The sequence below is a fragment of the Macrobrachium rosenbergii genome, chromosome 21 (assembly GCF_040412425.1).
Source record: "Macrobrachium rosenbergii isolate ZJJX-2024 chromosome 21, ASM4041242v1, whole genome shotgun sequence".
In the NCBI taxonomy this organism is placed as follows: Eukaryota; Metazoa; Arthropoda; class Malacostraca; order Decapoda; family Palaemonidae; genus Macrobrachium; species Macrobrachium rosenbergii.
This window is the reverse complement of record NC_089761.1, coordinates 7,734,218-7,749,217: the sequence shown is the minus strand read 5'-3', so window position 1 is coordinate 7,749,217 and position 15,000 is coordinate 7,734,218. Positions and strand designations below refer to the sequence as shown.

Genomic DNA, 15,000 nt, shown 5'->3' with positions numbered 1-15,000 from the left:
CCACGGCCCATGAAACTCAGCCATGGTCCGGTGGTGGCCTGTGTTTTTTGGTACCTATAGCGGTGCCAGAAGTACGATAATAGCTAACTTTAACCTTAAATAAAATAAAAACTACTTAGGCTAGAAGGCTGCAATTTGCTATGTTTGGTGATTAGAGGGTGGATGATCAACATACCAATTTGCAACCCTCTGGCCTCAGTAGTTTTTAAGATCTGACGGGGAACAGAAAAGGTTCAGACAGACAGACGAACAGCTATCTCAAAAGCTTTCTTCTGCAGAAAACTAAAAAAAAATATCTTAAGAGGGTCTAGGACTGACGGGACTTTTTCCGTAGTGTCAGCAAGATTAGAATGCTGTGCCCTGCCAGAAGGCATAATGCTCCGTTGATTTAATGCAAATCAGGAAGCTTCATCTGCAACATGAAGAGCTCCCTAGAGCATCGCTCCCAGTTTAACTACGACTAAATAACTAATCATGGAGCAAGATGTCGTGTTACGGAGGACTTTGAAGATAATGGCCTCTGTGTCTGAGATTCTTTTGATAATTAAGTCCCATTTATTGCATAATGAAACTCATTCCTCTCAGATGTTCGTGAAGCACTCGTTGTTTAACTGTTGTTATTATTACGTTGCTGCTGTTATTTAAGGATCAGTAGAAATACCTTTCTCGCAGTCTCTCTCTCTCTCTCTCTCTCTCTCTCTCTCTCTCTCTCTCTCTCTCTCTCTCTCTCTCTCTCTCTAATATATATATATATATATATATATATATATATATATATGTGTGTGTGTGTGTGTGTGTGTGTGTGTGTGTGTGTGTGAGTGTGTGCGTGTGCGTGTGTTCATAAATATTTTGATCAGCAGTAGAGAGCTAGCATAGGTAGAGTGCGTTTGCAAGGCTCGTGGTTCGAGCTTGGCCTATCAACCACCACCCGACCCTACTCTGAATGTTGTCACCTAGGGACATGAAACGAACATGGGTTGCCTATAGGTTACTTCTTATTAATAAAAATATATACATATAAATCACTAATATACATGCATATATATATATATATATATATATATATATATATATATATATATATATATATATATATATATATATATATATATATATATATATATATATATATATATATATATATATATATATATATATATATATATATATATATATATATATATATATATATATATTTTATTTTTTTTTACTGACTGACCAAACCACGGCGCTGCCTGGGGAAGCTGAATGACAACCAATAAACGTGCTCTCTCTCTCTCTCTCTCTCTCTCTCTCTCTCTCTCTCTCTCTCTCCATTTCCTGTTAAGATAGTTGCTTCCTTTACATTGCCCAGGATTTTTGATGTTTTATATTTCACCTCTTCTTACCCCCTATTGCTATTGGGGCTGAACTTGGAGTTAAAGGGCATTGGGAGTATCACTATTCATCATAGCATCCTAGAAAACTATGGATTAGTTACTAATATCTTTCATTTAGGGTTATTTTTACATGTCACCCCCTTCTCACCCCCACCCCCTTTGGTGCCAGTGATATATGACCCCCCCAGCAGTATTCTTTTCCAGATAGTAAGTCATATGTGTACCGAAATGAAGTATGATAAACCCATAGTTTATTTAGTTTCTAGGTCTACAGGCTGAACCAGCCTGGTTTCAGGGAAGCCCTTCCCACCCCAACCCCCTTTGGTACCTTTTGGTGCCCTTTGGTGCTAGTGATGTCTTACCCCCACAGTATTCTTTCCTAGATAATAAGTCATATGTATACCAAGTTTGGTTGAAATTGCTGGAATATATACACAGACACACAAGCATACATCCATTTATACATACATACATACATACATATATATATATATATATATATATATATATATATATATATATATATATATATATATATATATATATATATATATATATATATATGATGCAGTGCTTATGCATTTTCTCTCTCAGACGTTAAGTGAGCTATGCTAAAAGTTACATTCCCACTGTGATCAAGTCTTTGCTCTGAATTATTCTAGTGTCAAGATTTTCTATGCTCTTGTATCATGATCTAGCACAAGATGTTCAACGATTATTGGCGACTATGTTTCTGATCCAAACGAGTATAAGTAAGATGTAACCGTCTCCAATAGTAAAAATCCTAAAAAAATGAGTAAATCCGTAATACTATACGGAATGCCATACCGAGTTTCACCAAAGCAGAGTTGCCGACAAATCGTGAAGTTGTTGTTCGTAACTTTCGTTCACAACCGATTTCCTTTCCCCACGGAAAAGTTGGGAATGGCGCCTGATTGCCCGGAAATTACTGGAAACTGCTCAACGATCCTTTAACCTGCCGTTTTGTTCGATGCGATCCCTTTACGCCTTGTATTCTGTTAATTCAGGTGTAGATGTTTACCGGTATCATTGTGACCTGTAATCCTCATTGTTGCAAGAATATGCATGACTCTCGTGCGCTAAATTAAGGAATTCTAAAATTATGATTCTTGTATTCATTATGGTGCGGTGGCTTCTTTAAAAGTACGTTTACTGGGGCAAAATCATTCACAGTCAATACTAGTTGGATGATTGTACTATATCATGATGTTGACAAGCCCCCTATCAATTTCTATGACGTGCAAAAAGAAGAAAGAATGTGTTGTCTATATTGACTGGAAACTGGTTTAATTCACCGCCACACTGAGTGCAGTATTTTTTGATAGCCTTTCAGATCTTTCCTAACAGCAATTCGAGCTCCTTTCTTTATTTGTAATCTAGATTCTATGTGAACACCGGGAATTATATAAACATAATTTTATCAATAAAAATCACTTTGAAAAAGTTTGCATAGTGTGGGTAATTATGTGATATGACCTCAGTGTATATATATATATATATATATATATATATATATATATATATATATATATATATATATATATATATATATATATATATACCACAGGTGAAAAATAACAGATGGGGTGTACTTATCAAGAACTCCTCTAACAGTACTAAAGGGTGTGTATATAAAATTCCTTTTAAGTCTTGTGACAACTTTTATATTGGCCAGACAGTTAAAGCACTGGAAAAGAGAATAGAACAGCATAAGCAAGGTGTGAGATATCCCCAAGGGAACAGTAGTATTTTTGTACATGTTAGTGAGAACAATCATGCTATCAGATGGGAAGGGGTAAAAAGGAGTGTATATTCTAATAACACACTGGAACGGAATATCATTGAATCTAGCTTTATAAAAGAAAGTTACAGCCATAATATGAATATCAGTCAAGGGATGTGTAAACTTAATCCTTTAATATCAAAAGAAATTTGTAAATTGTTTAAATTTTAAAGTAGGCCATAGAGATGTATGTAAATAAGATTATCATATTTGTAAACGCAGTACGGGGGCAGCAGTGCTTATGACTTTTCCAAACTCCGCCTCCCAGACACCTGTCAGGTGTGGATCTGTTGTCGCCTATGGTCGGTATATTTATCAGTATATTGTGATTTTCAACCAAATGAGTTTTGAAGGCCACCCCTACCCTGACAACGGCCAGTTGGTTGATATGTAGTCTCTAATGGTTGTGTATTTTTCACCTGTGGTAATGTGTAATAAATGAATCATAATCATCATATACTTAAGTGATTATAATCATCATATACATACACACACACACACACACACACACACACACACACACACACACACACACACATATATATATATATATATATATATATATATATATATATATATATATATATATATATATATATATATATATATATATATATATATATATATTTATATACACATTTCCTACTCATCAGGATCATCCTATATGATTATGTGTTTGATTATTTCCATACATACATATATATATATATATATATATATATATATATATATATATATATATATATATATATATATATATATATATATATATATATATATATATATATGTATATATATATACATATATATATATATATATATATATATATATATATATATATATATATATATATATATATATATATATATATATATATATATATATATGAAAGTCATATTATGTATTTTTATGTAAGACCAAGCATATCTGCCTAAGTACAGAATGGGCAACCTGTTTCTTTTCGGAATACGTTCTTCTACGTAGTCAAACTGACTTTCTCTCTTCCTGTTAAAGAATTTTAGTAGTTTTCTTTAGAGATTTCTTATATGTTTAGACGTTGATTTCTATGCTTTCGTGAAAATATTTGTAGATCTACACTAGACTGAAGGCAAGATGTGTGTTAGAAAATTGTTTTCCGAGGACTTTTATTTCACCTCCACATATATTCACTGTATCTTGAATACTTTGTCATTAAATAATTATGAAAAATATCACCATAGGTGAAATTTCAGTGAGGAATAGTGATGAACTATATATATATATATATATATATATATATATATATATATATATATATATATATATATATATATATGTGTGTGTGTGTGTGTGTGTGTGTGTGTGTGTGTGTGTTTTGTGTGTGTGTTTGTATGTATGTATGTATCATATGTATGTATATATATATATATATATATATATATATATATATATATATATATATATATATATATATATATATATATATATATATATATATATATATATATATATATGTGTGTGTGTGTGTGTGTGTGTGTGTGTATATATATATTCCTTCTTCAAGTAAATATAGTTCATCACTATAGCTTACTGAACTTTTTTGCTTTTTGTATTATTTTTCATAACTATTTAACGACAAAACATTCAAGATATAGTGAATATACGTGTAAGTGAAAGAAAAGTCCTCGGAAAAGAATTTCCTAACACACATCTTGCCTTCAGTCTAGATTTACATATTTTCGCGATAGTATAAAAATCAACGTCTAAGCAGATGACAAGTCTCTAAGAAAAATTCATAAAATTCTTTGACAGAAAGAGAAAATGTCTGTTTCGAATGCGAAGAAAAATGTATCTTGAAAAGAAAAAGTTGCACGTCCTATATTTGGGCAGAGTTGTCGGTTTTACGTTTAAAAATATATATTATTGTTATCATACATATTAGCCCGTACTATTTTTTCTTTTGTTTCATCGAACATTATTAACATATTTGTGCTACTACTTCTGTCATGAAATGTCTACAAACACTGAGCATAAACTGAAGATCAAAAGTATAGTATTATATACAAAATATTACTTTTGGGACAGTCCTATGATTATGTGTTACACGGTGAAAACGCATGGAAAAAATAAAATTTCTTGTTCTGTCTTTCTCTAGAACTTAAGTTTTTCAAAAATAAATGGCATAACAAATCACATCCACGGTTATATTTACCTGCAAACCCAGTTGTGACCAAAGCGGACCAAAAGTAAATAAACCATTTCAAATAATTTGTTACACTCCATGCACATCCTTATTTAATTTTGTACTTTCATACGGCATCATCTAAGCACAGATACACACATACACGTGCACGTATTAGTGTATTCACAAGACGTAATTATTTGATCAATTCCTTGCTGCTCTTGATGAAGTTGCCTCAATGTTATGAGTGATTCACGTTCGTTTGTTTTTCATTGAAATGAAAAAGAATTCAGCTATCTTTCATTAAGCATGAGTTCTTTATACTCTCGGGATTCATGAATCATACAGCGAGCAACGGGCGAGTGAGTATTCTTACTGTTACAGAAATATCAGTCGTGGTGGAACAGTGAGAGGTAAGATCCTGATGAATGGCATTATTGCTAGAGCTGAATTCAGGTACTTGAGATAATGATGAATCCTGATGCCAAAAATGTCTTTGAATTATTAAATAATATATTATGTGCTGTTTTTATGACTTTCGATACAAATGAGCATCACATTTCTGCATGCGATGAATTCTTGATGTTTATGGTTCGCTAAATTTTACATGGCAGCATAATATGAGTTTTATTTAACCATTTATTTACTGGCGGGTTTTTAGAGTATTTCTTTCATCGCAAGTATCTACTTTGCCTATTCAGATATTCACAATTCAACTGGATGGCATATTATTCAAATGTCTCCTCGTCAGGAAAAGTGAACATATTATGTGTTACGATTCCTGCATTGTCGCTACAGAAAATTATGAATATTCCTAATAGGCATCATCATCTTTTGGATTTTATGGTCGGTGATGTCATTTTAAAATAAAACTCTTTATATTTCCTTAAAAAAACTTTTGTGAAATGACTGAGGGTTATAACTTGGACTTCATTTATTTGACATTTTTAGTTAAATATATTTTGTTTTGCTTCCAAATGAAGCTAAATTCTACTTTCTACTCAGCATAACCTATTAATGTACTAGGTCTGATAACTATGGATTATTATCGTTCATTGCAGCTGGATCAATTACATGGGTACTGGACTCCGAACCGGTATAGGGGGTCATGCCTTGGGTCACCTAAATAATCAGCACTTAGGTCCTGCCATTGGGTCAGATGTCCTCGTCATTGAAAGTGCCCAGACTTCTGATAGTCGGAGTTACACCTGTGCAGCTAATAACTCCGTAGGAGCTGACCAGGTAAGAGGTCTTTTGCCCTATTCAAATATTGTTCACATAAATAATAAAATGTCTCTTAGATTTGGGTATTGTTTTTGCGTCGTGAAACTAGTGCTGACATGGGACATATCAGTATTGCTACTAATGAAAGCCTGGCGATTGAGTCATGAATTTCCATATATTTAGAAATAATTGTTGATGATGTAATATATTAACACTGAATTTATAATTTTATTGACAAATTGAAAGAAACTTCGAAGTGCTGTCAATTAAATTCATATGAAATAAAAAGGGATTTAAATTTTGTAGTGCAAACAGAAATTGACGGGGCGATATAATATGAGATTATCAAATGAGCCTTCGTGAGATAAAACAGAGTCTACTGGGTCCAATGACAAGTGAATCGTTTAACCGAAATGGCGTTTCTGCACCAGGGGGAAACTTCTGACTGGCTGTGGAAGAGATGTGATATGATAAGCGATTTTTCATGGATCAAAACACAAATTAGGTTTTCTGTTATTTAAGTTATGATGGGCAAAGCAATCCAATTTATTATGATGTACCGTAAGTCCCAGTGGGTTAAGTTAAGATATTGCTTTTGAAAGGACGAGGTATAAATTTTGGTTCTTTGAAACGTAATTATGCAAAGTAAGAAGTCATCAAAATGTTGACTTACTTATATTAATGGTACTAAACCATCGAAAATAAAAGCCAGCATTTTTTCCTCTTAAGGAATGAATGCAGAAACAAGAAATAGCAGATATCAGATTATTGCTGTTTAATCTTAATCTGATATTAAAATCAACGCACTATAGCTTTCTGTTTGCTTGATTTTATTTTCTATCTCCTCTGTGCCTGTTGTTCTGTTATGTTTTCATGATATTTTATATTGTACAGATATAGGAAGTAGGAAACATGTACGATATATATATCATATGTCTGAATGTTCAGTAATGACAAAATACCAGGCATAAAATGATGGTTTGAAACTCGTCCCAATGTACTTTATTAACTGCTGACACGATATCCAAACAATCGAGCACAATAAATAATAATTTTTATCATTAAAGCGGGAAAACAAGAAAGCCTGTATAGTATATTCGTCGTAACTTTTCCACTTACTAATTCTACCTCTATTAAGCATGCGAAATACTTTCTGTTGTAGTAACTCACTAATCTGCAACAGGTCACGGTAGATGTTGTGGTTGAACCGCGCTTGACCGTTTCCGTGACTCCAGCTAAGGTCAAGATTGACTTGGGTGGCACTGCAACTTTCTCCTGTAGAGTTTCTGATCCGGCAGCAGCTGTAACTTGGTCAGTAAAGGATTTACTCCTGGTAATGATCAAATTATTTTTTTTTTTTAGCTGAAATTAATTCCAAAAGATTTCAGTGTCGTAGAGCTTCTTTTTTTTTTATATTCAAACAACTATGAACACATTTTGCTTGTTAAGAAAATTTTCCCAAATGCACTTTGTTTTTTTGATATTATTCCATTTTATGGATAGATACACTATATACTGAGGTTTTATTCAATTAGTTATTATCTAATTCTAAATTATTTTAATGCAAAAACTGTTCCGGCATTAGACACTAGCTATGACCGAATATACAGTAAACTTAATTTTGTAAAAGCACTTTATGATAGATATGACTGTTGTACTTTCAAGATAGCTTTTATGTACATGTTGTAAAAATACACATACTCATATTAAGACTATTTTATCAAGAAGAGATAACCATTAAATTCCTAGAAATATTCATATTTGTCTTTGTTTTACTCCTGCAGGTTCTATAATGGGTCCCCCATCAATGGCAATGGCAGAATAGTCGCAGCAGGAGGCCAACTCATCATATCAAGCGTGACCCGAGATGACCCGGGGATGTACCAGTGCCAGGCATCCAGGTCGACTAGGGCAGCCCAGCAGGCGTCACAACTGATCCTGGCAGGTAACATATCTCATAATCTGTCATTAGTCATTGCATGCGATTACTTAAAATGGAAACTGAAATGACGGAGCATATCCCAGGAAGATTAAACCGTTACTATTTTTTAAGAACGCCTTATTATAGTTAAGTTCGATAGCGCATGGAGACATAATCTGCCGGTATGTCCTTGGAATTTAGGGTATTATTATCATCATTGCTAATATTATCATTTTCAAATAATTAACCTGATCATTGTTTGTATATTTTTACTTCACTTAAAATAAAGATTAGATCTTATAAAGTAAATACATATTAAATGATCTTTCTGGTCTGTTGAAAATAACAAACGCATTTCTTTGAAATAAAGAGAAACATTCCAGCAAAGTCATCCCTGGATTCATAGAAGGTGAACAGATTTGTCTGCTCATTAAGATTTCGGCTTATTTTAGCTTAAGAGTTATGATTTAAAATAGGAATATGCTCAGTAGAATAAAGAAATGAAAAGGGCTGCCGGGAATTATGGAGATTTCCCAAGAAAAGAATAGTTTTGAAAACAGAAATTTAAATGCATGAGTTATTAATACCCATCCCTTCATGAAAGTAAAATATAGCTGTTGAATGTGGAGCAATACCGAAATAAAGGCGTGAGCGCTTGGAATTCATTGTCGTTACAAAAACGTGGTATAGAGCGTGTTGACAGAAGAGATAATGATGATATGTTTAAAATAAAGTTAGAGGTGAAGTGGTGTAGGCACAAGGAGAGAGTGGGTAGGTGTCGGGTAGTGAAAATAGCACATAAATCAGAAATTTTTGTACAGGTGGAGACCGGGGCACACAAAGATGATGAAATGGATGAGTCTATTACTATAAAGACAGTGTGCCATTAATGAGCTCATGCGCAGGTTTATGCAGCAATTGATGTGTTAGTTTTCCCAAAGTAGTGTTCATCCTCTATTCAAATACTGGAGGATGAAAGGAATGTAGACCGTTTATCTTATTTTTTTCTTTGATTTTATAAATACTATCTTGTAAAAGAGCAGTCGAGAGAGAGAGAGAGAGAGAGAGAGAGAGAGAGAGAGAGAGAGAGAGAGAGAGAGAGAGAGAGAGAGAGAGAGAAACGATATTCAAAGGTTTATAAAAAATCTTAAAGTATCTCCTTCTCCCTTGCTAAGGAAATGAATACACTTACATCATCGACAGACTTTTCATGAAAGATCTAATTTACTGGAAGTTTTACCTTCTATTGTAAAGTAAGTTAGTATTCTCAAATCCAGTTGGGGAATATGATTCAGCTTCTCATTTTTCTTCATATTACATCCACAGTTTAGGTCTAAAGTGTGTATCTCTTAACAAGTACTGGCGAGAATTCTCATACATTTTGTTTTCAGAATACATTTCTGTTATTATTTCAAAACACGACTGCTTTTTGAATTCAGCAATTTTTTCACTGCACAGTGTGAACCAGTAAATGATCTTATTTCTTTCTTAACTTTCCTTGACAGATTCCAAACCAGTCCTGCAATACAGGTTTATAGAGCAGACGATCCAACCGGGGCCTTCGGTGTCCCTGAGGTGCTCTGCTGTGGCAAATCCAATGCCTACAATCACATGGACACTGGATGGGCTGCCTATCCCTCAGTCGGACAGGTAAATATTTTGGCAAAACTCTAACGCTGTTGCTTATAATGTATTCTTCCTTTTAGTATTACTGATTATATATACTGTAGGTATATATATATATATATATATATATATATATATATATATATATATATATATATATATATATATATATATATATATATATATATATATATATTATATATATATATATTAGCTGATCAACCAGCACTGCCTAGGAAAACTCTAAATGACAACTGATAAACTCTCTCTCTCTCTCTCTCTCTCTCTCTCTCTCTCTCTCTCTCTCTCTCTCTCTCTCTCCCTCCCTTTCCTGTTGAACCCGGAAAACATGGAACGTGATGGATGCATAAATAAAGGCTAGTACCACAAAGGAATTGTGAAACAACGGAGTGGTTGCTAGGCTTTTCGATAAACGGTCCTTTACTAGCAGTCTGATGGAAATTATAAAAGTAAGGTTACAAGAAAGCTCGTATAATTGACAGATGACATACAGATATCCCTGAGGATGGTGATTATAAAGAACAGATGCACTTGGAATCCAAAACAAAGGTAAATCTTTGAGAAGTTTACAAAAAGATTAGGCCCAACTGGCTCGAGAGCAGAGAGGAGTCGATTAAAGGATTATACAGGAAAAGAGATTGATCATTTGTAAAACTTCTCAGGGATATCTGTATGTCACCTGTCAATTATACTAACTTTCTTGTAACCTGACTTTTATATTTTTATCAGTCTGCTAATAAAAGGACCTTGTGTCGAAAGGCGTAGCAACCACTTTGTTGTTCACTTTTCCTTGTGGCATTTGCCTTTTATATATATATATATATATATATATATATATATATATATATATATATATATATATATATATATATATATATATATATATATATATATATATATATATATATATATATATATATATATATATATATATTACAGTCAACATGCGTAATCAGTCATTACGCGTAATGACTGAAATTTCAGTCATCACATGCGTAATGCACTTTCAGTCATTCACTTACATATGATCCCCCCAGGAGCTAGTACTAAACACGGCGAAATACATTTTGACCCCCAGGGACTAGTACTAAACCCGGCGAAACAGTGTAGGTGACTCACTGTTTCGCCGTGTTTAGTAGCTCCTGGGGATCAAAATATCCCTAAGTGCATCACGCGTGATGACTGAAATTTCAGTCATTACGCGTAATGACTGATTACGTTGACTGTAACATGTTGACTGTATAACATATATATATATATATATATATATATATATATATATATATATATATATATATATATATATATATATATATATATGTATATATATATATATATATATATATATATATATATATATATATATATATGTATATATGTATATATATATATATGTATGTATATATATATATATATATATATATATATATATATATATATATATATATATATATATATATATATATATATATATATATATGTATTTATATACATATTATTTATTTTGATAGAATGTACTGACCACAATAAAGATGATGTCTTTTTCAGTATTTTATATAATGACTGACATCAAAGTTCAAGAACATTAATGAATTTACTATCAAAGTTCAAGAACATTAATGAATTTACTATCTATCTATCTATCTATATATATATATATATATATATATATATATATATATATATATATATATATATATAGTAAATTCATTAATGTTCTTGAACTTTTGATGTCTGATAATCACGTTATATAAAATACTGAAATAGACACCATCTTTATTGTGGTCAGTACCTATCAAAATAAATAATCCGGTACATATGATTTATAACTTAAAACTTTAAATGAAATATCTTAAATAACAATTATTTGGGAAGATTTTTAACCGTAAGAAATATATAATTGTCATCATATTTAAAAATTTTATCAATTTTATATTTACGTGAAAATAAATTTCAGAGTTCACATCTTAATTAAAAGAAAATGTGTTTTTCGCGGTAAAGTTTTGTGTAAGAAAGAAGGTAGAAAACAGATTTTTAGGTCCTATTTTCTTCTTTTTGTTACTTGCATATTTTAGAAGTGTGCTTTCCTACAATGTATTAGTTTTTATTAGGATATCAGTTGCTAACATTGATTTTGATTACATCTTAATTTTACCGTAAATTTCAATCAGTTTCATGAACGCGATGCGCTTAAAACCATTTTGGAGGTATATCTCGTTTGAGAATCAAAATGCTTGTATTCCACTCTAATATTATTCATTTAACTCACTACATGATATATGTATGCACTTATAGTTCGGGGAGAACAGCACCTGTTGAAGAAAAGCCGCCTTGGATCTTCGTGAGCCATTTCGATAAATGTTATATTTTAGCTATTGGCATGAATTCCACGGATGCAATTTTTTACCCTCATGTTTATTAGCCAGAAGCACATTTGCTTCTTTTAATTATGTCAGAGTAGTGTTGGCGCTGGTTTAACACTGAATCGCTTTTATTATGCTCAATGAAAAAATATTGCTGTGATATACTTCGATATAAAAATTATAATAACTTTTTCAAAACTGGATCTGAATTCTTTCAACACTGACATGATTTTTGTTCATCACTTTCAAGTTTTGCTACTTGAATATACATATATATATATATATATATATATATATATATATATATATATATTATATATATATATATATATATATATATATATTTTGTTTTTTTATCTTCTTCAACGTGAAACTTTTATATTCCCATATGTATTAAAAGAACTTTCTTATCTAACGGAGGATGAACCCCATGAAGAAACGAAGTGGTTCAAGTGAGCTTATCTTCGCGTCTTGTTTTATGTCAACCCAAAGTCAAAAGAGCGAAGAAGAGACCTCGAGTCGCTTTTCAGGCAACGGCCTTAGGCTGTTTGCGTTTACCCAGGGTCGATGCTTCTATCCTCGTCGTCTCCTTGTCTTCGTATTTACTCTCCTTTATATTTTTCTTTTTACTACCTCTGCCCCTTCCAGCTCTCACTTTCACGTATCTTTGTTAAGGAAAATGATTTATTGTGCTTTGACAATTCAGCCACGGAGGTCATTCCGGGAAGGTAGTAGACCTTTGAGGATGAGACAGGAGGGCATAAAGTGCCTATCTGCAGTTGTGTTTATTCAGGTGACGTCTTTAGGACTTTGGTAAACCAATTCTTCGTTTCTCCATTGAACGCTTCACAGCTGTGTGCGGCCAGCCAGGGCGCAGGAGACCAGACAGATTTCCTTGTCCTTCTTCCGATGATGATAGACACTTTGCCCGACGAGTCGCAGTGCCTCAGTCACATAAGCGCTTTTGATAGCTGATTAATACAGCCGTCTATAGGAAATTGTTGACACTACATGACATAACGCAGGAATGGTTGAGGATATCTCACACAAAATTTCAAATATTTTTTGAACGACAATTGGCCGTCAAAAAAGATTTTTGATCAACTTATTAAACGCCCATCATGAACATTGTTGACAAATGACATAATATAGAAATATATATATATATATATATATATTTCAAATATTTTTATGAACGACAATTGGCCATATATATATATATATATATATATATACTATATATATATATATATATATATATATATATATATATACACACATATATATATATATATATATATATATATATATATATATATATATATATATATATATATATATATATATATATATATATATATATATATATATATATATATATATATATATATATATATATATATATATATATATATATATATATATATATATATATATATATATATATATTTATATATATTTTATATATATACATATATATATATATATATATATATATATATATATATATATATATATATATATATATATATATATATATATATATATATATATATATATATATATATATATATATATATATTTATATATTTATATATATATATATATATATATATATATATATATATATATATATATATATATATATATATATATATATATATATATATATATATATATATATATGTATGTGTGTGTGTGTGTGTGTGTGTCAATGTGTGTGTGTGTGTGTGTGTGTGTTTCTTATGCTTCCTTTTCATCATTTCGTGTGCGTCTGTGTGAAGTATACGTAGTAACAAAAATATTCGTGGAGATTAAAAGGGAAGCCATGAGGAGTGCATCAAATTATGTTTTACCTTGTGCAATCATTATCACTGATGTTACAGTCGTTTAAAATCAGATCTGTCCTTTTCCTTCTTTTGCTTTCATGCGTTCAGGTTTGTGTCTGTGAGTAAGATGACTTCGGCATAAAATCAACCCTTATAAACTCTTAGGTCACAAAAGTGGATCACTTTCTGCAAAAGCTCCAAGTTCAGTGATGACTAATCCACTTATACATTCAACTACAGATGTTAATCACTCATCAAAGACTTACTGGATTACTAAATTCAATCTTTTTTTTATTTAGCGTCGTTGGATAGGGTGTATTTGCTCTTCGCGGAATACAAGTTTCATTTGGTTCTTAAACTCACATGTTTGCTTGTTCTTGGCCGCCATGATAAATTCTCAAGTATTTCAATAATTTTTATTATTTTACAATAGTCTTCTCTAAAGACAATGCTTAGTTCTTAAAGTCGTTGTGTCCAAATGTCACGTGTCACTTTTTCACCGGGACTGAATCTTAAACCTCAGTTGGTCTGTGGTTGCCAAAGTCGTAGGAAAGCTTTTCATATCGTCTCTTTCATTTTCAAAGGAATTTGTTTCATCTGTACTACTTCTGGTTCCCTTGTTTTTTTTCTAATGCCGTGCATTTTATTACTTTGTAAGCGGTGTAATTTTT

General features: G+C 31.6%; 1 protein-coding gene across 1 annotated transcript in view; it reads left to right on the top strand.

Annotated features, from left to right (window-relative positions):
- The window catches only part of LOC136849667 (cell adhesion molecule Dscam2-like), a 219,947-nt gene that overhangs the window by 112,708 nt on the left and 92,239 nt on the right, over positions 1-15,000 (top strand). The window contains 4 exon segments of the mRNA XM_067122997.1: positions 6,407-6,587; positions 7,753-7,880; positions 8,354-8,514; positions 9,996-10,140. Coding sequence (XP_066979098.1) covers positions 6,407-6,587; positions 7,753-7,880; positions 8,354-8,514; positions 9,996-10,140 — 615 coding nt within the window.